Source organism: Rhinopithecus bieti, unplaced genomic scaffold, assembly GCF_001698545.2.
Source record: "Rhinopithecus bieti isolate Rb0 unplaced genomic scaffold, ASM169854v2 scaffold_18295, whole genome shotgun sequence".
NCBI lineage: Eukaryota > Metazoa > Chordata > Mammalia > Primates > Cercopithecidae > Rhinopithecus > Rhinopithecus bieti.
Genome location: NW_016809135.1, coordinates 228,487 through 255,031, shown reverse-complemented (window position 1 = coordinate 255,031; position 26,545 = coordinate 228,487). Strand labels below are relative to the sequence as shown.

Sequence of the window (26,545 nt, the reverse complement as noted above, 5' to 3'; positions counted from 1 at the left end):
CCTAGCTTTGCACATTTCCAACCTGAGAGGCAGGCAACGCCTTGTTCCTTTCCACGTCATGGATGTGGCTGGCTGTATTCAGAAACTCATCCCAGTATTCTTTCTGTTCTCTTTGAACTCCACTTTTGCCACTCTTGCTCAAAAGAGACAAGGAGAAGTGAGAAAATCAAAGACATCAGGTCAGCCCCAGGGCATCCTCTATGGGTACTCAGGCATCCCCACACACCTGCTAAGGAGGAGTGAGACAATAGACAGATGGTTTTTTCCTCCAGGGTTTGATGGTCAGGGATATGAATAGAAAACTCAAAAAATAAACAATGCTTGGGTTTTCTGATGCCACAGAGGATGAAAAGGTCCTTAGAATCACTTCTCATAGTCACGAATAGAATAAAGCCTAACGACTGGAATGAGTTTGAACTGGGAAGGAGGTGAGTAGAAAGGGCAAGAAGTAGGGCTGAGTGTGATGCCCACTTCCAGGTAACCAAGAAATGACCACATTAAAAAACAAAAAGGCAGGTTTGTTGGGTTTCTGGAAGGTGTGTGAAGTCCAAGGGAAATAAGGCAGATAAGACACTGTAAGTGGGAAGGGGCAGATGACAGTAAACAGCTCACACACGCTATCCCAATTCTCCACCCAGGGTTCTGTGTTGTTTTCTCCCAGATTAAGAAATGATGTCACTGATCTAATAGATTAGAAAGTACCTCCAGACTCAAGCCACCTGCTCTTCTGTTAAATTGTTGATTTTAATCTCCTAAGAGTTCTTTAAGAGTTCATTACATACCCTCTTACCCGAAAGAGAGCCTGGGCCAGTCCACATTTGTACAATTTCTTGGTGAATCAGACCATTGAGTAGCATGCACTTCCACATTTAGAGCATGTATGTAAGTGCTTTCTTGGCAACCAATGGCCCAGGCATACAGCTAGCTTGTTCACTCTGAATTCCCTTGTATCTAACTTGTTATCCTTAACTCTGAGAGAGTGTGAACTCAGCACTGCATTGAGCTACAGAGGAGTAACCGTACATGGGGACTTATTTCTCTCAAGAAGAAGTCACTTTTAAAATATGACAACTTTATAACCAAAAAAAGCGAACTGCCTTCTGAGAAAGAATAAAGATTAAGAAAAAAACAACATAGCATGTCCGGAAGACAGCACAAAGGGTAGGAAAATTCCCAAGAATGGCCTTATGCTGATGGCCCTGTGTCGGGACCCTGCCCTCATGGAAAAGCTGTCAGACAGTCTCAAAGGAGCCTGGAGGCCACTCTGAGGTGGAGACACAGGTGAGGAGTTGGCACTAGGAATAGGAGACCAAGTCCTCCAGGTTGCCACCCCACCCGTGGAAAACTATTGTTTTCAAACCAGACAAGCCATCCGTGGGATCTATTTCTCCCCTTTGGGCAGTCACAGGATGTTAGAGAAAACAAACAATTACAAAAATTAAATGGCAAATATAAACACAAAATCCCAGCTTGCACAAGCCGGGCTGACATCTGCGGACTCAGCAGCCCCAGGAGCCCAGCTCACGGAGGCCTCCTAAGAATAGCAAAAAACCCAATGGAAGATCACAGGGCAGGGAGGAAGCAGACTACTTAAATTCAAGGCATTATTAAGATGATATATATACACAACAGAACTGAGGCATGATATTTTATGTAGTAGTAGTACTGAAATCATAAAATTTTTACATGCTATTGATGAGTCTGCATGTTAATCTTCCTAAATCAAAACCTCAGTAAAATTAGATCCTTCTACAAGTGGATTAAGGGAATTGGGTCAGACGCTGCGGCTTGGGTTTCCCCAGCTCTTACTTGGAAGGTAATACTGAAAGGTATTTTGGGATATCCAATTACCTGAAAATACTCAAAGTAGAGAGAACAACACAGAATTAATGATTGACAATGAGGCTGGAAATTCCCAGAGAACACACTGTTCTATGCTCTCCAAAGAGCAACTACAAGGGCTTAGCACAAGGCAGGCACTCGATGGACCAGAGAAGAAGGGGCCTGCCGGGGGTCATGCAGCTGAAGGCCTGGGGAGGATGCCTCTTCTCACCTCCCGCTCTTGGTGATTCTCCACTGTGTGCTCCTTATCAGCAAGGAGGTTTGCCTTCACACTCTGCTCCTTCCTCACATCTTGGTTGCACTCCTGTTCCCAAAGGTGCCTCCCTCAGTTTCCATATTCTACCCCTGTTTAAATGATCCAGTTCAAATCTTAGCTCCCACATAAAGCTTTCCTGACTGTGCAAGCATATCCTCTCCAGCCTTGAAACTTGTACAGCATGAAGCATTGAAACCCTCAAATAGACCCTTCCACAATTTCTTCTGATGCCTCTTATGTTACTTAACTCCTGCATGAGACAACTCTTTAGCATGTTCCTGAGGCCTTTGTGATGGTAGAAATCACAAAGATTGCCTTCTTTCTTCATAGCATGCAACATAGTTCAATGTGAAACCCAGGGACAAGCAACAGCATCAGAAATGTAATTAGGAGAGCCTGTCTCTGCATGGGGAAGTGGCCGCTTCTACAGGGGACTGGCCTTTACTCCAGCCTCATCGCAAGATGAGCATTGGCTGAGTTCCAGCCTGCTAAGCAGTTGTTCGCACCAGAGTGTCACTGTTCTTATGACGCTTCACTTCTATGGATCTGAATTTCTATTTTAAGACTCCATGACTTCTATAATTTAAAGATTCGGGAGGATTTAGTCTATTGTTAGCTTAAAGAGGACAGAACATTGGTCAGAAAAGAAGTGCGAGGTAGGTTGCAACCCAGTTCGTGTTAATTTCAAACAAGGACCTAGAAAGAACCTCAGGGAGACTGTGGCTCAAAACCTCATTTGAAGCTATAGAAATGAAAGACCAGAGACGGGCTGTGATCTGTGGAGATTCACTCAGCTGGTTGGTGATAGTCTCCTGATGGCTAGGCAAGTACCCTTTCACCACACCACGGTGGCTCTCCCTGCCAAAAATAAAGTTATAAATAACAGTCCTTTCAATCAGGCTGGAATTCTGAAAGGAAGAGAAACCTCAGGAATGACCACACAAAACACAAATCTGCACAGCACTGGACAAAATTATGGTATTAATAGCCACCTTGACTGTTACAGTCAATGAGGTCAAATGGTAGATGGAAATAAAATATTACTGAGATACAGTACTTGAATCTAAGTTCCATTTCTCACAGTAACTTGCAAAATCCCGTTGGGCAGGTCATTTCCCTCTCCAGGCCTCACTTTCTCAGGTGTAAAAACGGATGCTTACAGAGTTTCTCATTGGGGAACTCCCGGTGTTTTGACAGGTCCATTCTTGCTTGGGGACTATTCCCTTATATTTATAGCCCACTAAGCCTCCCTGGCCTCAGGCCCCATCATTGTGTCAACTAACAATGGCCCCACACATTTTAAACTGCCCTAAGTTGAGAACCACCAGGAAGCTCTCCAAGGCCCCCGCTGGCTGTAAAGCGCCAGCAGGAAGCCACCCTAGGTAGCAGATAGAATGAGACAGGCAGCAGGCCTACCCATAGATGTCCAGAACCCCGATGAAGGAGTGCTGCTTGAGGGAAGTATGCAGGGCCTTGTTGATGTGCTCCACAATCCAGCTGAACAGCTGGGCATAGATGTGCTTGGCCAGGGCGTTGCGCGCATTGATCACCTGCTGCAGGGACATGGTCTTGACATAGGTCTCCGAGGTTGTGACCAGCTTGCGATGACACAACCAGTGCTCCATCTGACTGTGCTCCACCCCTAGTAGTCGGCAGAAGTTGCTTAGGTGTTCATCCTGGGGCTGTGGGAGATGGAGGAGATACGTTCAGAAGGAGCGTGGGAGACAAGCTGCCACCTACCAGCGTCTTCCACCCTCCTGCCCAGAGGGAAAACAAGCCAAAACCAAGGCCTCCCAACCCTCCAGAATCCCAGCACATCCCCTGCTGCCAGCCCAGCAGTCTCTCTCTCTCTCACACACACACACAGACACACACACACAGACACACACACACAGACCTAAGTGGAGATGACAGAGCCCATTAGAGAGCAATGCTCAAACTGATCATTCCACCTGCTAATGACCAAATTACAGGACTTTAAAAACCAAAACATTCTCCATCTTTCTTGTCCCCTCCCTCCATGCCAGGCTGCTGCTGCGTAACCGGAAAGAGGTGAGTCCCTGAGTGAAGGGAGCAGAATGAGAATCGAGAGCTTATGACCACGCAATCCATTTGGAGTAACAAGCATATTCACACCAAATGCAGTTTGCACATGCTGAGGTCTGCATGGAGTGCTTGACCCACAGCCCAGAAAGCAACTCTCTTCCTCCCTCTTAGAATTCCTCACTTACAGGCATTGCCTTTGAGCCACCCCATCTAACCAGCTGCATGCTCAGAAACAAACCCCAGGCTCCTAAGATGGAGGGGGCTTCAAAGGCACTAGCCATGTCCCTCCCTTAGAAGTCAGTTCCCCGTTCTGTAAAGTAACAGGATGGGCCAGATCAATGATGCTCTTCTGGGTGGGTAGCTTAAGTGAGAATCACCTTGAGGAGTTTTTGAAATTGTATGTGATACCAGTGAGTGGTTCTGATGTGCTGGGTAGGAGACAGGCTGAAACGCAATGGACGATGTCGCTCCCAGGACTGACCCTGTACTGTCCTATGCTTTTAAGCAGGCTCGCTTTCTTCTTAGCCTCAGTGGTGCTAAAATCACAGAAACTGAACTTTTTCCCCCCCAAAACCGCAAGTGTTTTAAGAATGTAGACAAAGTTCCTCAACGTGGAAAGCTAAGATACATGGCAAAACCATGGACCACATCGTTACCTGGGAAGATCACCTGGAACACTTCTGCCGATAACATCACACATGCTCAGAGCTGGAAGGAAACGGCAATTTCCCCAGTTTAGGCCTTTTTTCCTACCGGTAAAAAGCTGAGCTGAGCCCCAGAGAGGTACAACTACTCAACCAGGCCCCTGCCCCACCCCCAGCACAAGGCTTCTACCACTGCCCTGCCCAATGTATCTCCTGCCTATCCAGCTGCCTCTAGGGACTATGTGTGAGTCTTGACCCTCATTTACCCAAATACCAATCACATCACCTGACATTTGAGTCACTGGAGAGCCACATTTCCCACAGGGTCTTGTCTTCTTTCACCAAAACGTAGAAATTCCTTGGATAATCCTTGCAGCCCACTCGGGGCACTATGAGAAAACCTGCTCATCGTTGTTATTCATTCTCTCACCTGTTATTCATTCCCTCATCTGAATACACCTGGGAAAGCTGGTAGCCCAGCCTCAAGCCTGCTGGAGAGCTTATTCATGCTGAGGTCGAAAGGGAATCCTTCAGAACATGATGTGCCATCTCTTAATGGCCCTCAATTGCTTGTGGGACTCATTTTCTGATGAGGCTGTCTTGCAGGATTTAAATGAGGGCTTAATGAAAATTAACACAGATAACTGTTTGATTTCTCCCTTAACACCATATCCCCAGGCAACTTTTTTCCTCCTACATATATTTAAAATCCATCTACCCAAAACAGTTATAAAATAATAGAACGCCAGAATAATAGAATCCAAAATCACTAAGGCCAGTGTTTTTCCAATGTACGGTTTATGGAACAGTAGTTGCAAAGAATATTAATTGGCTTTACTTAACAGAAGGAGAGGATAGGAACAGGTTAAACACAGCTGAACTGGTTTAATATACCGTGTAGCACCAAGAGATAGATATTTTAAGAAGCATTTTTGGAAAGTATTTGATCAAAGAGTGCTTATGTTCTTAAGAAATTACATTGTAATCCAATGTCCCTTATTACTCAGATGAAGCTGAGTGAGGCCTCCTGACCTCTGGCCCAGAGCTCCTAACCCCAGCCCGGCAGGACAATCAGCTTGGTTTGGGCTGGGTGGGTGTGGAGAAGCCCCCATCGTTTCACACTCATCGGAGAGTTTCCATGGCTACTTCTCCTGGCCAAGATCCTTTTTCTCTGAAGCCAACCTGTCTCCCCCTTCCCTAAACATAAAGCCATATGTGGTAGAGTTAAGTGCCTGGGGACCGCTTGGCAGGCAACAAGTTCAGAGGTGGCAAGCGTCCAATTTGCTCATCTGACCTATTTCCAAGAAATTCTTAATTGCTAGGCACGGCACTGCAGATGGATTCCCTAACATTTAAGTGGCCTGCCAGCAGCTACCATGACTGCCCAAGACATGCCCATGGGCACCCTCCCCTCCCTGAGGCCTCGTGCTGTGAGTGCAGTGGAGAAAGCATGAGTTAGAGACTTGTCTGAGAACCATCCTGGGGACCAGCTTTTATCCACCACAGTGGGGCGGGGCTTGATTTTCTCACCCTCTTCCGACTGTTGATTAAAGGTGCTGACTGAAACTGATTTAACATCGTGCAATTACATTTAGGCAAAATTAAATGATGCTAAATCCATTAAGAATAGCCAACATCATAGGTAGCAGATTAGTTTTATGGGCCCATATTGCTAAATTCAAGAGATAAATTGCCTTTGGTGTCCATGCAATTGAACGCTGTTGCATCTCCAAGGTAACCCTGGCAGTCATGGAGCACATTCTCATGCTTTAATTAAAAATAAAAACTACTGAGCAGAAGGCACACTGCTTATGGAAAGACAGCCTTTCCAATAGGAGGCCCATCCTATGTGCCCGAGGAATAAACCACAATCAGTGGGGCTCTCAGTAGCAACTACTTAACGATGCATTTCTGAAGCACACATTCTGTGCCTGGCACTGTGAGGGCACCAACGGGGCCCACCAGGCAAGCAGAGGGCAGTCTCCTCCCCAAGGATTTGCAGTCCAGCCAAGGAAGCCGGGCTGGTAGGACTGAAGGGGACTGAACACTGCCTGGGCCCTGTCCCACCTTTGCCATTGTCATTCTGACCTCAGAGAAAGAGGTTCCCCTCTCTGGGCCTTATTTTTTCCTCCCCTGTACAGCAAGAGGGAAGCTCTTAAGGTTCATTCTGGCTATAACTAAGGCTGATACTAGACAAGGACTCTCTCACCATGAGCTCTGTGCTAAAACCTTTCCACACAGGGCTTTCTGGGATCTTCACTCCAGCACTGAGGCAGGTGGTCATCCACACTTTACAGAAGAGGAAACAGAGACGTTAGCACACTTGCCCTAAGTCACACATGCAGGAAGAAGAATCAGGATGTGAACCTTGGCTATCTCGACTTAGAGTCCTTGCTGTCCACTAGTTATCTGTAGAGCTCTGGTTGCAAAACAGTGGAAGACCAGCCTAGACCACAAATCTGCACCCAAATGCCTTCTGGAATTTCCTGCCACCTAGCAGAGAAAGGGCTGCCACACCAGGCAGCATCCAAACCTCAACCTCTCAGGCCTCCTCCCTCCTGCCCCCATCCCACCCCTTTACCACCTGCATCCTCCATCCATGCCTTCCTAAGAGGCCCTGATGTTCCCACTCTCATACCACCTCCACATAAACACTCAGTGGTAACTAGAGGGACAACAGTGAGCCCAACAGATACAGTCCTAATAAACATTCACTTCCCTTCTCACCTGAACATTCTCCGGAGGCTGGGTGTGGAGGATCAACCGTAAGATCAGAGACACTTCACTTACAGGCTCAAGCCTTAATTTTGCTGGTCTCACCCTACAATGCAGGTAGGAGCCCAGGGACTCCCCAGCCCTGGTTCTCATGCTAACCACCAGCCTCACTAAGATCTCAGAATTGCCCATCCACTCTTTCTCTCTTGTGTGCCACCTCTGAGGCCTGGAGAACCTCAGTGATCCATCCATCTGCTTCTTGGGTGCCTGGTGAGTGCTGGGCACCATAGTAGACGCTGGTGATAGAATAAAGAGTGAGAACTGACCCTACCCTCTCAGAGTTTGGAGTGTCACAAAGGAGAAAAGTAGGCAGCAAGTAATCAACACACACACACACACACCGCTCAGCCCCACAGAGGAGAGGTAAGAACCCATGAAAGAAGAAGTGACCTGTGAAGGGCCTGGGGAGGAACAGGGTGTTGGGCTGGAGGTCCACAAACTGCAGGGCACATCTGTCACCTTTCCTGCATCTTACCAGCCTCAGCCAGGCATTGGTCAGTGCAGGTGTTCCCCATCTCACCCGTCCCTGACACAGAATACAGCTGCCCTAAGGAACACAGGACACTGACTGAGCTGTGTGCATGGGGAGGCACAGATGCTCTATGCCTTTCTCATCAGGGGAAAGACATTGGGATAATACATCACTGGCCCTAAAGACTCAGATTACGGGAGGGTTTGTCCTGCACTGGAGGCTCCTCCACCACTCCCTGGGCCACAGGTCCTCATCTGCACATGACAGTCCTTCCCATGGCATCACTGCTGCCAACTCCGCTGTACCACGCCCTCCTTCCCCCTAAGGTGAGCACCCACACAGGTACATAAGCAGCAGATATCCAAAACAGCTCCAGGGCACCTAACACTACCAGCACCAACACCTCCTCCTTTTCCACTGGGCCCGACAGGGGAGCTTCAAGGCTCTCATGAGGCTGCAGAGTTCATGCCAGGGATGGCAGCAGGCCCGACAGGCCCAGGGGCCCTCTCAAACCCTAGATCATTCCCCATGGATTGTGTATCCTTCCATGGACGATACACAATGAGCTCTACTGAATCCCAGCTACAGTTCGGGTCTTCCTCTCCCTGAAGACAGGGCCAGTTTGAACTTCTCATAACCCCCAACTCTAGACAAACAGAAGGAGGTTAATTTACGTCCACTCAGTTGAATAAGCATCAGCTTGTGAGCAGCATGGACACGCGCCCTCAGGTGGTGTTGTCTTTTGTACTTTTCCAGTATCTGGTTATTTAAATTCCAAGTCCCTGGAAGCAAGAATCATACTTTGCACCTCCCCAGGACCTGGCCATAAATAGGCACAAGAGGTAGAAAATGAACCGTTGCAGATTCACCTATCCAAGGTCAGCATACCAGCTTTAGCTTTTCCCAACACCATCAAATTCCAGAGGGCACAGCAATTGCTGTGGGTGCCACTTCCCTGGTGCTTACTCCATCACCCGTCCATCCACTTAGACATGTATCTACCACATATCAGTACTATACTGGGCATCAGGAAAATAACCTTCATTGTGAGCCTTCACGGAGCACCTGACAGCTTGCCGTACTTTCACATGGATGTCTCACTTAACAGCCCACCTTGTGCTGTCAGAATCTTGGGAAGGGTTGCCACCTGCCTTGTTCACCCAATTAGACTATAAGCCCCTTTGAAGCATCAGGTACGGTGCCCTGTGCCCTTTCATCTCCTTGCAGCGGGGACCTCAGTCTGGCGCTCAGAAAGTACTCAATGGATTGACAACATGTAGAATTCTGTGTACTTCAGGGCACTTGGGAAGTCAACCCAACAAAAAGAATTTATCAAATAGCCACTACATGCCCTGCCCTCGGCAACAGAAACTTGATGGCAGCTGATTTTTAAAGGGTTGGCTCTTTGAAAAAATTATCAGCAAGTGAACAGAAACCATTACTGTTAAGAATAAATAACCTATGAGTGTCCTCTAACTGTAAAGACACATTTCAGTCATATCAAGCTGTAAGAACAGGGTAAATTGCATACATTTTATCTCCAGTGTTGGTGTGCAACTTACTGATATACTACAGGAATCACCATCACGCTCAGCCTGAATCTCCACACTTCCAAGGTGCAAGATAGAAGCAATTATCTTAAAAATGCTTATCTGATGGGACTCTCTCACTCCTGGAAAAAAAAAAAAAATGAATGAATGACACTCAATATCCATGGTCGGATGGAAAGGACATTTTACCCTTTCTAAGGACTTTTTTTTTTTTTTTAAATAAAGTTTGATTTTTCCTTTCTGGCCTGATGACTACTAAAATGATCCTAGCTCCTCACCAAGTAATTACCACTCACAGTAACAGCTCAGAGGGCAAAGGGGCTCCTCGGACTAAAAAGAAAATATCCTCACTATGATTGTCCTGACCAAACCGGATGGGTCATGCTGCCATTTTAACTTCTCAAAGAGTAAAAGAGAGGCAACAATCCTGCAGGCTCATTTTGGGCTTCATTTCAACCAAACACTTTATGGATGTTTTTATGCGTTTAATAAGAATGGTCATTTATCTGCCATCATTTTTTTCCCCAATATAATATCCTGTAAACATCTGTGACACACATCCCCAATGCCAATGAGGGAAGAAGAGGAGAAACTTCTCTTGGGATTGCTGTTCTGGGGCTGGATGGCCAGCTGGCCCCTGGCCATCCCCAGATGGGAGCAGCTGTTCGCCACACTATATGCACTGTCATAGGCAGGTACCACTGACCCCAGAACCACTGTGGCAGCAATCACCTGTTGTCAGATTCAGATTTGTTATTTATCTATATGAATCATCAAAGGCATGGATAATCTCTTAATTTGTATTTAGCTTGCAAGGCATTGGCATTTTTACAAAATGATTCAGACTCATTTTTAAAAGACTACAGAACAATAGAATGAATACCGGTAAACCTGCCACTTAGTTTAAGAAATACAGCTGCTGTCCCCATTCTTTCCAGCTGCAGTTATTTTTTAAGGCAATATTTTATTCAGGCTAAAAAAAAGTCAATATCTCCTGTGAAAATGGGAGGCACAGATATGTCATGCTAGGATTAAAACATTTCCCCAGATAATCTACAAAGTGGACAACCCAAGGAAAATTAACTCTAGGCTTTCATGTTAGATGGCCACTACGATGTAAGCATCATATATTTACTTTTTTGTTTTTATTATGTAAAATTTCAAAACATACAAAGAATAACAAAGTAAATAATATAATGAATCCCTGTTCTTGCTTCATCATTAGGTCCCCAGGGCCTGGAACTGCCTGGAACATAGCAGATGCTCAGAAACATGAATGGCAGAATGACTGGACTAATGGCTGCTACACAGCCTGCAAGAACTTGCAGCTATCAAAATATATGCATTATTCAAATACGTGGTGTTAGCTTAAAAATCCCCCCAAAAAACACCAAAGAATTTAAGCATCCATCTTGGTTCAGCATAACTGAATACACCTGGTTAAAGCCAGAGGCTGGTATTCAGGACAAGATAGGAAGCTAGACGCTTATGCACCTTTGTAGGTGGTAAAGCACTAGGGTATTTTGTCTGAGCTTAGATTATCTTGCTCTTAAGTCAAGTCCCATTGAAGCTACTAGACAGGAGCTGGGTGCTGGGACCATCACAGAACAAGATGGATATATTCCCTAGACAGTAGCTTTTCTACTTCATTTATCTACTTTTTTGAGACAGGGTCTTGCTTTGTTGCCCAGGCTGGAGTCCAGTGGTACAGTCACTGGTCACTGCAGCCTCAAACTCCTGGGCTCAAGCAATCCTCCCACCTCAGCCTCTTGAGTAGCTGGGACAGGTGTGCACCAACATGGCCAGCTAATTTGTTTTATTTTTATTTTTTGTAGAGTCACGGTTTTCCATGTTGCCCAGAACTCCTGGGTTCAAGGAATCCTCCTGTTTCGGCCCCCCAAGGTGTTGGGATTACAGGCATGAGCCACTGCACCTGGCCTACCTCGTTTACTCTTGAGAACCAGTGATCTGTCAATTTCCAAAGGCCTAACCCCCCTGTCATGGTAGGAATGTAAGTGGTAGATACAAAATGAATACTGAATCCTAATAATTGTTAGGATCCTCGCACTACACTGATGAGAAAATTATTTCACGCTGTGGGATTCTTTGAACAAGTGGTACCTCACACTATGGGAAGCAAAAAATCTAAAAGACAAAAATCAATCAATCAAACCTAAGGAGTAAAACGGGTTGGCAAACTATGGCTCACAGCCTGTTTTCATAACTAAAGTTCTATCAGGACACAGTCCTGCCCACTCTCTTACATTCTGTCTATTGCTACTTTCACAAAACAGTGGAGTTGAGTGCATTGCAACAAACTGTATGGCCCAAAAACCTAAAAAATTTACTATCTTGTCCTTTAAGTTTGCTAATCCCTGCAATGAAAAAAGGGACATGTTTATTAAAGAATAGAGAAGACGGGCAGATCACGAGGTCAGGAGATTGAGACCATCCTGGCGAACACGGTGAAACCCCGTCTCTACTAAAAAAATACAAAAACTAGCCAGGCGTGGTGGCGGGTGCCTGTAGTACCAGCTACTCGGGAGGCTGAGGCAGGAGAATGCCGTAAACCCGGGAGGCGGAGCTTGCAGTGAGCCGAGATCGTGCCACTGCACTCCAGCCTGGGCAACAGAGCAAGACTCTGTCTCCAAAAAAAAAAAAAAAAGAATAGAGAAGAAAGTCTTATTACAATAATTAGCTTTACAAAAGCAATTTGCTTTGAGCTTTAAAGTATCCAGTCTCCTTAGAGCCTTGGAGCGAGCAATCCTCTCCTTATATCAGCTTGTGCCCACTGACCACACCAGCACTACAAGGGCAGCTGCCAGAGGCCTTCTCCTTTCTCCTGTAAATTCAGAGAAGAATGTATCCTGCACACTGTCAATTCTGCTCCAAACTTGCTCCCCAACTCTGGAGACTAAGATAGGCACGTAGTGCTGGGAAAGTCAGGGATGCCAGTTATCAACTTATCTCTCAGCTTCAAAGCATCTCTTCTTTGCTCTATCAAACTGGAACTGGACCCTGTAAACATTTCTCCTTTGCCTACTAGTAGAATGTCAAGGTTGCTCAATAGAAGGCATTTCAGCGATTTGAAAGGCAACAGCACAGGAAGACAATTCCTTTTCTGGTTCTGGTCCTCCATAGTTATCATGATTTATCAGGGAGTCCAGAAACCTCCAGATGAGCTCCAGCTCTTTGTCCTCAGGCCTATCTCCCCACCAGCAGTGGCTTCTGAGCAGTTCTGGCACCCCATACCTTGGGGCACCTGCAGCCTGCTTGTAGAAACCAGTTCTGGCCTGCATCCTATGGGCAAGTTTCTTCATCACATCCTCTTCAAAGTGAACTAAAGCTCCGCTGGGGTGGAGGCCTCTCCTATCTTTATTGGCTATTCTCACCCCTCCCCTCCACCACCACCCCAGGGGTAGTAGCTGTTCTTTTGCACCTGCTACTTCTGGACCTTCTATAAAATCCTCATTTATCCTTTTTGTAGTCAATCACCTGCTACTGCTGTAGTTAACAATTGTTTATATTAATTTTCCTACTTTGGAATAACCAGTGTGGTTTGTGTCTGATAGTTCATGGGTACAAAAGACAAACCCTACCTATGTACCAGTTTCCCAGAGAACTGACTGGCTCTGGGAGCATGGGAAGTAAGGGTCTGGTTGCCTCCCCATAGAGAGGTTACAGTGTGCCCTGTTTGGCCATGTTTTATTTGGACATTGGCTAGAACTTCCCTGACCTCCAAAGAACCTAACATGCTGCTCTGAGTTAGTCATATGGCTCAGAAGCCAAACGTTATATCTCTTTCAGAGAAGGGGCTGGGGAAGACACAAGCGCCATCCCGCGCCACTTGGGGTTTCAGACTGACTTCTCGAGCTTTCCTTTTTCTGGCTGCAGGTCCCAGGAATTTAACACTTCAAACTCCCAACTGAGAAAGGCTTACCTTCTACTTTACCGCTTCTCCCCCAAAAGTGGCAGGGGAGCATGGCAATTTCCTCCAGTCCTACTGTCCCCTTCTGCCCCTGAAGGACAGAGAACTTGTTTGAAGGATTCCAATGCTAAAGCTCTATATGGAAACAGAGCTGACAGAATTAACACTGTATGTGTGATGCAGCTGCCAGACCTTCACAGCCTGCTTCCAACTCTGATTTCATGCTGTGGTGCACAGGTGCACTGGGTGGGTGCAACGCTGTGTTCTTCCTGCTAGAGCACACTGAACCCAGACCACAGCATGAGAAGACATGGCTACACTTGCTTTGCCTCCATTGGTTCCAACAGCCTGCACGAGTGGAAAGCAATACTGTACAGTGCCTGGGAGAGGGACTCTCATAACATTATTTTTTAAAAAGGCCATGAAGCTCCAAATTTTAAGTTCTAGAGCCTGAGGGTTGGGATGGGTAAGAGAGTAAGATGACATTCACCAGGGGCAAGAAGGCATCTCCCAGTAGCTCCTGCAGGTTGCTGGCAAGCACAGTGGGACATCACCTTGCATTCTACCCTCCGTGCCATCAGCCCTCGGGGCCTGCTTCCCCAACTCAGAAGCTCCTTACCAAGGAGTGTGAAGGCTTGTCGAGTCTTCTCAAAGTCCTCAGCATCGTCCACACCCTCGATGGAAGTGTCTCCTCCCTGTGATGTATAGAAAAAGTCCTCCGCGCTTGCTGTTGGGGGCAAGGAAATAAGGCATGAGGCACTGGAGGACACTTCATCCCACAGATCATGACACATGAAGATTCTATTCTGTTAGCATGCTATCCCAGACCAAATGTTAGGCCCAGCTGGATGTGAAACTCTTTAAAATAGTCTTTATCCACAATGGCAAATGGGAGAGAAAACTGAATAGTACAAGAAAATTATAGGACACTGACAGAAATTTGCTGCTGTCTTTATGTAAAATTGGCATGGGAAACATATGTTAACACAAAAGGCATATACGTCACAGACAGTTCCATTTAATAGCATTCATCACAGATTCGTTGTTTTTAAAAAGATCTGATAAAAGTAAAATGTATTCCCATCCTAGAAACAGACTTCCATGACTTACATAATCTCAGTCTGACAAGCTCATTTGACAAATGAGGATATGTGCCCGAGGTGCCAGTTTTTTTGTTCATTTGTTTTACAAAGTTGGGCACACCTGAACTCTCTGGGTACATGCACAAATGCAGGTTGATACCCTTACATGTTTGCTCTCATCCCCCAGCTTAATTATTCTTCAGTCAGGTCTCTGGGAACAGCCTAGGGGACAGCTGGTAAGGAGGGGCCCAGATGGTGTCTTAAAATTCAGAGCCAAGCTTAGAAGAGGACACAAATGCAACAAGCCCTGGGTAGTATCTGCCCTACAGAGAGGACGGCAGAATTAGCTCTTAGGAGGAAGCAGGGCTTATAAGTGAGCATTTAAGGCCACAATTGCATGTAATCAAAGTTACCCTTAAAAACTACTTAAATCTTTCACAAGATACAGTATCTTGTGTGGTGATCCTGCCTGGTACTATCCTGCCTGGCACTTCATGTTCTAAGTGTATAACGTTTGGTTTTGACAGGATGTCAAAAGGAGACACTGGCTGATTTCCCTCTTCCCTGAAAACCCTAAATTCTTTTCCCTGGACCTGAGCATGCAGGGCTGAAACACATCAGTCAAAGGTGCTGAGGTGCAGCTTCACCGCAGCTCCCACTACTCCTTCAACACCTGTCCTTCCAATCTGATCCCAAGAATTTCTGAAGTCTCTTTCCTTTCCCCATCCTGATTGCCATTGCCCTTCAGCTCCATTGTCAGAACTGTTGAAAAAGACACTACTCCAGTCTCTCTGCTTCTGCACCCATCCCTTTAAATCCACCCCAAAATGCTAGTAGGTCTGGTCATACCACCCCTATCTGCTTAAAAAGCCCTTTGAGAGGTCCCACTGCTCACAAAGCCAAGGTCAATACCCTAGGACAGCCACTGGCCCTTTTGTGAAGTGGCCACCACATACCTCCAGACTCATGGCTTATTCCTTCCCCATCTCTATGTTCCAGATACGCCAGTTTCCTTATTATCATGCATCAGCTCTTCCCTCTGTCCATGCCTTCAATGGTCTCTGCCTACGTCTCCTCCCTCACCTCTTCCCATTTCCCGCTTTGCATCCTATGCTCCAAGCCATACTGAGCTTTGCCCATTCCTCCAGTCCATTATGCATACATGACCAGGCCCAGCCAAGGAGAGAGAGAACTCAACCCTAGACCCCAGTCTGACTACACAACCTGAACTATAACCACCAGGTGACCCTACCCACAGGCACAAATAATCAGAACATCAGTTGTACTCTATGAGTGAAGATTTCCTGGAGGGGTAACAAATTCTGAGGACCAGTGGCCAAGGTACTTGAACAGAGAGAGGAAGGACTCCAGCTCACTCACAGCCTCAGCAGCAGCACATTTTAATGAGGAAAACCACATTCGATCTTTGCAGAAGATAGCACTTTAGCTCTTTCTTACCTAAGCACGCAGAAAGCACCAGCACAGAGCAATACAACAGCTTCAAAGGCTTAATAAAAGTGCCAACTATTTTTTCCCTTTACACGCACCTTTCAAAGTATCTCATTTGATTATTTTTAGTGTCCACCTGAAGAAGACTGTCTATATTATTTACTCCCATTTTTCAGAAAGGCAAACTGAGTAACCTGGGGTTTAAGGGGTTCCCAGGGTCACCCAGTTTGGTCAGGCCTGGGAGTTCATTATTTGATTACCCTATTGTAAAAAAAGTGACAATTTATCTATAGCATCTCATGATTTTGCCACAAATACAAACTAACTCATCATCAAGTGTCAGCCAAACATATCAGAAAGAGTCACCTGAGACTCCAAAGGAGGAGACTAGACTTCCATATTGGAGGGAAGGCATTTTCAGCATCTTTCCAAAACCTTTCATTGTCAACAGCCAAGGCCCTACTGCCTGATGTTGCTATGAATCAGACACCCCACCTTCCCACGTCCCAGTTCCCAAACTCAGGCCCAGTTCCCAAACTCAGGCCCAGCTGGCAACTTCCTCAGGCTGAGGCTTGTCACTGCAGGGGCCACCTGGGTCAGTTACAGCATTTTCTACTAAATGATGTGAAACCAATCAAAATGATCATCTTTCCATATGCATTAAGGTCTGCAATCAACCCAGTCACATCACTCTCTAGACCCTCTTAATAAGATACATCCAAACAGGACTCAGTCTTCCCCCACCTGCTTGGCCTTCCTGGATCTCAGCCCTCCTTTCAGGCCCATAAAGCTGAACACAGACTATCCCTTCCCAAAGCAACTTCTCTCATCCTCCAGTTTAGGGCTCCCTCTTTACCAAGAATTCCCAAGGAGAAATGTACCACAAACCTCCCATTAACTAGTTCAATAGGCAGAGACTGGATCAGGCAGTCAACAGAACAGAGAAGAACGTGAACCCAGTGATTAGAGCACCGGAGCACCAAGGCCATAGTCATGGGCTTGCACATCACCTGGGGAGGCTATGCTCTGACCTATGCAAGGCCAGAGAGGTTGTTTATAAAACTATCCACACAACCATGGAAATGAAAAAGAAGAAAAGGAATTTACTTCTTATCCCCTAAAGGCTGTATTTAAGGGAAAATGGGCCCATTACAACTGGATGTACCACCAGAAATTGGTGTATATGGAACATAGAGATGGGGAGGAAATAAGCGGTGAGTGGAAGGTAGGGGGCAGCTACTTCACAAAAGGGCCAGGAGGTTATTCCAGGGTATTGACTTTGGCCTGTATGGTTTTTACCGTCATTTATTCACACCTTAACAAATTATTCATTGAACTTAAAAAAAAAAAATCTCTTGAGGTCATTTTAAATGCAATAGCCCACCAACAATGGGGCAGAAGAAGAATGCGGACAACTGGATGCAAATCTGCACCCTCCATTGTCAGACAAATGCACAAAATTTACGCCAAGCCAAGGGTCTTACAGAGACTTGTGTGCATTTGATCTGCATGTTTTGGGGTAAGAAGAGAAGAAGGATACGAAGCAGGTCCAAATATTCACTTAGAGCCCTTGGCTAGTCCATGTGTTTGCTGTTTTCAGCTACTCAACCAGGGTTATCGGTGAACCTAAATGCCAAGCTTCAGGGCCCACAGCCAATCCACCCACGAGGCCAAGGATAGCCTGACACCAGAAAACAAGCACTCATCAAAGGCTCTTGTTTCACTCCAAAATATTCTCAGAGGGCACATGAAAGTGAAAGAGTGGGGAAAAAAAAACTGATCAAATTGGGTAGCTTTCAAGCACTGCAGCCTGGAGGACCCATGCACCTTGCAGAGGCAGGGAATAAGGGGAAATCACGTTTAACCTCAATATGACTCATGTAACTGAAAAAGAAATTTAGGAGGATTTTTTCCCCATTACCTTAGAATTATAATTGGGACAAGTGATCCAAATCATCCAGATGGGTCTTGCCAGTATTTGTTAATTTTCTATAAAACTGACCTGAGGGGAAAAAAATTCATCTCCTGCAAGTTGGCCCTGAAAAGCCCTGCGAGGCCTATGTTCTGCTCTGGGAAGGAAAGAGGAGAATCGCAGTGGCCCCTAATGTGGATGCATACCTGGCTGCATGAGACTGACAGCTGCCTTCAGAGCCACAGGCTCCAGCTCAGGACAGTGTGCAAAGAGTGCTCAGCACCTGTTCTGCATAGCAGGGAACACACACTTCTTGTCCTCAAGGATTTTATCATATTTATCATGTTCCTGGGAAAATCAGACTTGCAAGCACTGACCAGCTAGAGAATAGGACAAAACTAGCAATGGACGTCAGCCAGAGTTTTCTCCCTGAGGTCCCAATTTAAATATTACTTCCCAGGGGGAGCCTCCCAGCCCTCCTCTGCTTCCTTCAGCACAGCCCTTAGCACTCTGTATCATATAATTGACAAGCTAAGCAGGGTAGGACCCAAAACTGTTTTGCTCAATGCTGCATTCCTGGGGCCTAACATGGCCTGAAGAGAGTTTGATGAACAAATGAAAGAATTATTGCTAAGTTGCATGGTACAAGCATTGAAGATACAGGGATTCATAAGCAAGTAAGAGTTATGAGGGCAGACTTGTGCTGAAACCACTTGATGGATTTCAGCTACTGGGAACTCAGGTGGGTCTGGTGCTGGACCCTCACGACGGCCAGGACTTGGATCAGCGACAGCCAAGCCTCAGAAGTCTGTTTCTTGCACAGCTGCACAAAGACCAACTACCCTGTTTAGACACCCAGATCTTCATACCATCTGCTAGTATTAGACCTCCCCACATGCCCCCAAAACACAGACAGCAGGACAGGGACAGGAAGTGTGGCAGATGCCAAGACGCAGCTGGACCCGAGGCTTGCCCTCTTCACACACACGTGCCTGAAGACTCAGCAGCAAAAATCAATTGTCACCCCATAAGGCCCCATACAGAGAAGGGCAAAAGTCTCCAGACCCAAGCAGAGCTGCTCTGTGGTATGGAGTCAGGAACTAAAGCCTGCTCACTGCTCCGCTGGCTCCACATCAACAGCCTCAAAGCAAATGAAACTTGCTAACACCCCTCAGGAAGCAGCAGGAGTGGAAACAAAGGGTGGTGCTCATGTGATGGGGATGATGACGAGATGCCTTATCCCCTCGGCCTCTGTGGAGGGGCACTTTGGGTTGCTCCATCTCTCTCCCTCCAGTGAGGATGTGCTAGAAGCTTCCATGCCAGTCCAGGAGAGATCAGACGGCCTGGCAGTCCAGAGTCTCACGTGCCAAAGCCCCCTCTTTTCCTCTGTGGCCATGCTCTACTGCATCCATATGGCTCTAGAGCCACCCCCACTTTATCCCTGCTTTATCCTTACCCCTTTCTCTTTGCCTCAATCCTTAACCATGAGTTAAAACAGGCTGGTTATGATTATATGATGCATATTACTTTTATATCTAGATTCTTATGGCTGGGCCACATCTCCTATGATGCTTGAAGTGTAAACGTATCTTTCAAAATAATAAAGCATGAAAAGAATAACCATGCCATGCAAAACATTGTTCCACCCCTGCCTCTTATCCTCTCATACACTTTCTGTGCAAGGTGGACTGGGTACAATTAACCCTCTTTTACTAACTGGGCAGTGAAATTTAGAGAGGCCTAGGGGTTATGGCCACATAAGAGGCAGAGCTGAGACAAGAACCCATGACGGAGGGCTTTGAGCAGAGCCCCCAGCTGTGCACCCGCTGGAGCCGTAGCCCACCCCTGAAGATAGGCATGCACCTGTTGACTTACTTAGCGCAAGCTCTTTAAATTCTGGAAGACCGGCAGCAGCACAGAGCTGGTAAAAGATGTGGTAATTCCGCTCATCATCTGCCTGGAGGAGGAAGAAGTGAAGCAGTTTTAGGGCAGTGACCTCTAAGATCGTTCCCTCTGCTACTGTAATCCCAGGGTGCTCCAGGTGGTGGAGGCTGAGCCCCCCACTCTTCCCAGTGTTTTCCTCCACACCTCTGCCACCTTCATTCCCACTTCCCGACTTTCTATTCACTTTTATGGGGCCTTCGTCCAACCTGAGGATTTATACCTCTTGACTTATGCAAAAACATGTATATATTTTCTTTTTTCCTTCTATATAGGACATCATTGCTCTTCACAAATGGTGAGTCAATCAACAAATACCTATTCAGTCTTCTGTGCTGCTTGGCTGATGTCCCATAAATTGTCAGTTCCCTTCTGTGAGCTCCCATTCTCCTCTGGGAGGCTCAGAGACAAGTGGAAGCTGCACTTGCCCATCAGGTCAGGCTGGGCAGACATGAAAGGCCAGTAAGTGAGGCAGGATGTCGGGGGAACACCTGCAGCTGGACTGGCCTTACACTGGTAGTGTGGGCGTGGGGGTGGGGATTCAGGAGGCCTGAGCAAAGAGAGCTAAGGAAGAAGGAAGCTCCAAGGGTGTCCAGGAAAAAGCCATGAGCAACACATAGGACCCATACCCAACCCAGCAAGGCTGCTTCCTTGCCTGTGGTGTAAAGCAGGATGGCAGGATTATCAAGCCAACCTGTGAGGTGCAGAGAAAACACAGGCAAAAGCATAGGGAGCTGGTTAAAAAATTCATTAGATGTTTGCTAAGCATCAGCATGGAGATGTCACCAAGAAACAAACAGCGAGGCGATTCTGAGGTCTCCTTAAAGGCAGCTAAAACATGAGGACCAGGAAGCCATTTAACCCAAGGCAAGAGTCTGCCACAGACTCAAACCAGGACCTGAACCATCATCTTGGTTCAGTAATAGGAGGGCAAAGGGAGATGGAGGACTTTTGTCAGCGTTATGAGTTGCACAAACCCCACCAAAGTCAGGGTGGAGGAGGAAAAGGATTACAAAGAGGCAAAGAGTAGCTGGCAGGAGGAAATTAAAGGTAACCAAACAGCAGTGAAAAATCAAGTTAGGTGAAAAGTGGGACATCTGGGAATTGAACAATGAGAACACATGGATATAGAGAGGGGAACATCACACACCAGGGCCTGTCGTGGGGTGGGGGGTTAGGGGAGGGATAGCATTAGGAGAAATACCTAATGTAGATAACGGGTTGATGGGTGCAGCAAACCACCACGGCACGTGTATACCTATGTAACAAACCTGTACATTCTGCACTTGTATCCCAGAACTTAAAGTATAATTAAAAACAAAAAAAGTGGGACATCCACTTATTTGAAAAGAAAAGAAAGTAGGTAGCCAAGTATAATCTATTTTTTTAAATCTACTAAATAAGGAAGTTCTCAGGAAACCTAAAACTCAGACTCTGTATTTATGAAATTCCCCTGGTAAGACTTTAAAATCCATGAGGAAAAGGTCTGTCTTGTCCTTTACTGTATCTTTGGTGTCTAGGACAGGGTAACACATAACAGGCATTCAATGTTTGTTGACTGAATGTAAAAACAGTACTGTATAAAGGTTTTTGAGATCTAATCCCTATATCATCTGAATGAACACTTCCTGATAAAAGATAAGAACAAGTACATTCAATTCCAGGCTCACAAAATGAGATTCTCTTTGGGCCCAGGGAGTGGGGCAGGGAGCAGAAGTGAGGTAATTGTCCACGAGAACAACACAAAAGGGCTCAAGTCCTCCCACTCACCTGGAAGACCACTCTGGACTTCTCCAAGAGGTAGGTCCTCATGTTGGCTCCGATGATGTGGTACCTTTTGTCAAAGCCAATCTGGATGTACTTGCCAAAACGGCTGCTGTTGTCATTGCGGGTGGTCTTAGCATTTCCGATGGCCTACACAGACCAGACAGACAAAGGTATGAAAGAAAGGGCTTCCTTGATTTCAGGCTTGTATGTTTGTGGCACCATGTGTCCCCTTTCTCTTCCTTACTTACAGAAACCCTCTGTTCTTGGGATGACAATGAGCTGAGCTAAAACAAAACAAAACTTAAAACTCTTCTTTTTCCAGAGGATGGCCAATGAGAGTAATGAGTTCATTGGTAGGCTCTTCAAAGGGGACTACCCAGGTGCAATGGAAGGTGCATCCCACTGTCCCTCTTCTTCCTCCTCCTTTCTTCCCTGGAATGCACATGTGATGGCACCAGCTATAGCAGTTATCTTGGAACCATGAGGAAAAGGCCTAAAGAATCACAGAGACCTTAGCTGTGACATTCTTGAGCCACTAAAACAATGCCAGTGCCTACTAACTCTGAACTTTCTGGAAAAAACAAACCTTCCTGTGCTTAACACACTTTGATTAGTTCTACATGAGCAGGCAGTCAAATGTCACTCCCAACTGATAAATACCTTCCTAGCAACAGGCCACAAATTGACACCCTCCTTCCCACCTCAGGAAGCCATCATCCCTCTTGGTATTTCTTCTGCAGCATCAGGGTTACAGTTCAAAACACTAGATGATAATTTTTTTAATTTAATTTAATTTTATTACTATTATACTTAGATGATAATTTTTTTAAATGAGTGACTATGGGACTAATTTTATCATGTGAAGATTTGCTTTCTATAAAACACCATGTTGTCAATGCATTGGTAAAGAATACATTAATATTTAATCCCTTTGACATGCTTACATTTTTAGGTGGATGAAACACTTGAAAAACATCTGCTGTAACTTCTCAGGGGTCTAGAAAATTTGAGGCACAAAGAAGTTGAAAGAAAAGCCCAAATCCCAACCTATCCCTCAAGTCCTGCCAAGCCCAATCCGAGTGGAAGAACTATTAGTGTCTCCTGACATCCCAAAACCACGATGCCCAGCGGCCATCTATTATTGACAAGGCTGGTAGAAGAGTGAAAAGCAAAAGGTCACAAAGTTGACCTATAACTAATGCTCCTGAAAACATGCCATTGAGTCTTGTTACTGAACAACTGTTCCTGTTACTGAGATGAGTAGAGGGAGGCACTGAGTTATACAACCACCCACTCACAGAAATCTAGGCCCAGCTCTGCACCAAGAAAGCCACTGAGTCCAGTACTGGCCAGCACCACCACCCTCCAAGTATAGAGGATGCCAAGTTCCAAATGGGTCAAACTGTCCCTATTTCTATCCTACTGCCATAGCCTTAGCCTACGACATTGTCACCTCTTTCCTGAACAACTTCAATGGACTCTCAATGGTCTGCCTGGTCCCACTCCCATCTTCTACCTGCTGTCAATTCTCCACTCAACTGCCAGGGTGCCAGGGTGATTCCTCCAGAATGTAAAACTATTATACTCCCTATATAAAATGCTTCAATGGCTTCCACTGCCCTCTGAGATAAAACTTTCAAACCCTCAGCATGGGCTTATGTGCTTGGCAGGACCCGACCCATCCCTGCCTCTGCTCTTGCCCTTGGTCCCAGCTTCTAACAATCCCAACTCCCTTTTTCTTCTCCAAAGGCCTATGCTCTCTCTGCCCTCACCCAAGCTTCCCCTATGCAGTTCCCTCTTTCCCCACAGCTCCCTGCATCTAGCTGACTCATCTTCCTTCAGGTCTCAGCATCTATGTCACTTCTTCAGGCAAGCAGGCCTTCCCTGATCCCAAGGCTAGGGGAGCACCTCCTGCCATACACTTTTCCAGGCCCTGCATTTCCCTCTTTTTCCCCTTACCCCATATGCAGTTAACTCTCTGTGTTCACGAGGGCAAAGATTATACACCTGCTTCAGCACAGGTTCTCTAGTACCCAGCACATGGTAAGCACTCAAAAATATTTAAGTAAAAGAGTAAATGAACCTGAGTTTCAGTTTTTCTCTTGTGAAATGTAAGTATTGGACTCCTTGTCCTCATAGGTAACTTGCCACAACAGAGTCCTGCAAACACCAGTTGGAGTCACAATATACACCTTTTACTTTAGCGTTTAAAGTATATAAAGCAACCTATACATCACAGACACAGCATATACTCCTGGAAGGAAGTGTAGGGGGAGAAAGTACAACCTTGGTATGTTGGATTGCTCCGAAAGGCATCGTAGTGTTTGGAACGTGTCCAAGGTCAGGGCAAGGCTAGAGCCTGGCCAGCCTGATGTAACTCTCAGACACTTAATCAGAGGAGTTTATGTCATCAGCTTCAACCAAAGGGATGGGGACTCACGCTCGTGGCACTCACCAACCTTGTCATCTCAGCAGAGGCCTCAGTGTATCCACTTTCCTTCCACAAAAAGAGTCTCAGGCTTCAAGGCCTCACAGGACAATGGCAGACTGCCAGACTTCAGTAAGCCAATTTCTACTTGGAAAATGGAAAAGGAGGCTATATTTCCTAAAATGTTGGTAAAAAGCATTTCCCAGACCTTCGACATAAGCCGGGCCCTAGGCTGGGCCCCTTAAAATCTAAACATTTAATGCTGCCAAGAACCCTATAAGATAGGCATTACTAACTTTCATCACACTTATGGGAAAACTTAGGTTTAGCAAGGTCAAGTCATGTGCTCGAGGTCACATGCTAGGAAGTGACAACCCCAAGAGAGAAATTCAGATATACCTGAGTCCAAAGTCTGTGTTCTTTCTACCTACACGGCATTACAGCACTCCTCCAGACTCTGTCTCCTCCAAACCACTCACCACCAGACAGGAAGTCACCACACATGCAGGCAACTTCTCACAGCTCAAATAGCCAAATCAAATCAAAGGATAAAGAAAGATATTAATCCTCACATATCTTTTTATGTAAAAGCAGGGAGAAGCCTCTCAGAAGATGCTAGAAAACCAACTCATTACTATGAAACCTAGTAAATAAAGCATTAAACATCTACTTTCCAGTGTAAACTCTATCTCAGGGCAATTAAGTAGTTGGTGAGGGGATGTTTCTCGGCATAGATTTATTCCAGCTAATATATGCAGCAGGAGTAACAGAATGAGAGTATCACAGCATTTTGTAACTGCTGATGAATAGATCTAGGCATAATTAACAGCTGCTCACATCACAAAAACACAGCCAGATTTTCTGTGCCTCCTAATGCAAGCCCAAGTACCACACCTTAAGGATTCCTATTAAAAAAGCAAACCAAACCAAAACAAAACAAAAACTAAAGAAGCCTCTAAATTTTATTATTCCTTTACAGGAAATAAAGTGGACAAAGGCACATGTTAAACAATGTCATACAGATGTAATCAGCAAAGGTCAGTTGGTGGAAAATTCTAAAGGAGAAGCTCATTTCAACAAATAAGTTTCAATTTCAAAATTTTAATTTTTCTAAATTTCTTAATTTCTAAAATAGCAATAAGACCTTTTACTATATTGGAGATCATTCCTTGTGATAGCTTAGGAAAACTTCGCCCGAGGTCTAAAGATCATTGCCAAAAGATTGGCCCTCCTTACTTTCCTAGGCTACTTTGCAAAGTGATATGATAGATCTAAAAGTACTGGAACAACCATTCTGAAGGAAAATCGGGTATATCTAGTAAAACTGAACATGCATGCACCTAACAAATCAGCAATTCTATTTCTAGGTGTTACCTAGAGAAATTCTCACATAATTCAAGTGGGCAAGAATGTTCCATTCAGACTATATTTAATAATAAAAAAGAAATACAAACCAGATGTTCACCAGTAGGAAAAACATAAATAAAATGTGGTATATTCATATAATCAGATGCTGTAAAGCTGTTAAAAATAATAAACTAGAACATAGCTCATGGATTAGTGAAAAGTTGAAAAATGATTGATGGACTATGATACCAAGTACATATGGTATAACAATCTTTTTGATGCATACAGAAACACACAGTGAAATAAAAATGGACTGAAATAATTTCAATGTAATTGGATTGCACAATAAAGAGGTATCAAACAGTATGAAAACACAGATAAGGAGCAAAAACAACCATGCCCCAGTACGCGAAAAGCTCTAAGAAGTGGAAAATTGAAGTGGATCTTAAAGTGAGCAGAATTCTGACAGTGGGAAAAAAGAAGACATTCTATAAATATAGTGTGGACAAAGGGACAGGGTTATGCTACAAAATCAACAAGTTTGAAGTGGCTAAAGTATGTTGATACATGAAAGAACACAGGAGATAATATTGGTAAGGTGTGTTGGGGGCAGATTCTTATAAAAATCGGTTGACAGTGTCTGGCTTTCTTCTTTGCCCTAAAAAGTATGAACCCTTAGCCAGGTGCCGGTAAGCCAGCACTTAGAAACACCAACGTGGGTGGATCGCTTGAGCCCAGGAGTTTGAGACCAGCCTGGGCAATGTGGCAAGACCCTGTCTCTACAAAAAAAACAAACGTTAGCTGGGCATCGTGGTGCATGTCTAGCAGTCCCAGCTACTCTGGAGGCTGAGGTAGGAGGATCACTGGAGCCCAGGAGGAAGAAGCTGCAGTGATCATGTTCATGCCATTGCACTTCAGCCTGGGTGACAAAGCAAGGTCCTGTCTTTTGAAAAAAAAAAACAAAAACAAACAAAAAAAAACCCCAGCAAATCCTGAAAATAACATATCTGGTCTTAGTTATTATTTTTGCTGGCTTTACTCTAGCCTCCTTTTCTTCCCTCCTTTTTTTTTTTTTTTTTTTTTTGTTTTTTTTTTTTTTTCTTTCC

General features: G+C 45.4%; 1 protein-coding gene across 1 annotated transcript in view; it reads right to left on the bottom strand.

The window, feature by feature from the left end:
- MYO5B (myosin VB) overlaps window positions 1-26,545 on the bottom strand; it is a 284,042-nt gene that overhangs the window by 153,717 nt on the left and 103,780 nt on the right. Inside the window, 5 exon segments of the mRNA XM_017888643.1 lie at window positions 3,515-3,780; window positions 9,598-9,707; window positions 14,133-14,240; window positions 19,832-19,913; window positions 21,668-21,811. Coding sequence (XP_017744132.1) covers window positions 3,515-3,780; window positions 9,598-9,707; window positions 14,133-14,240; window positions 19,832-19,913; window positions 21,668-21,811 — 710 coding nt within the window.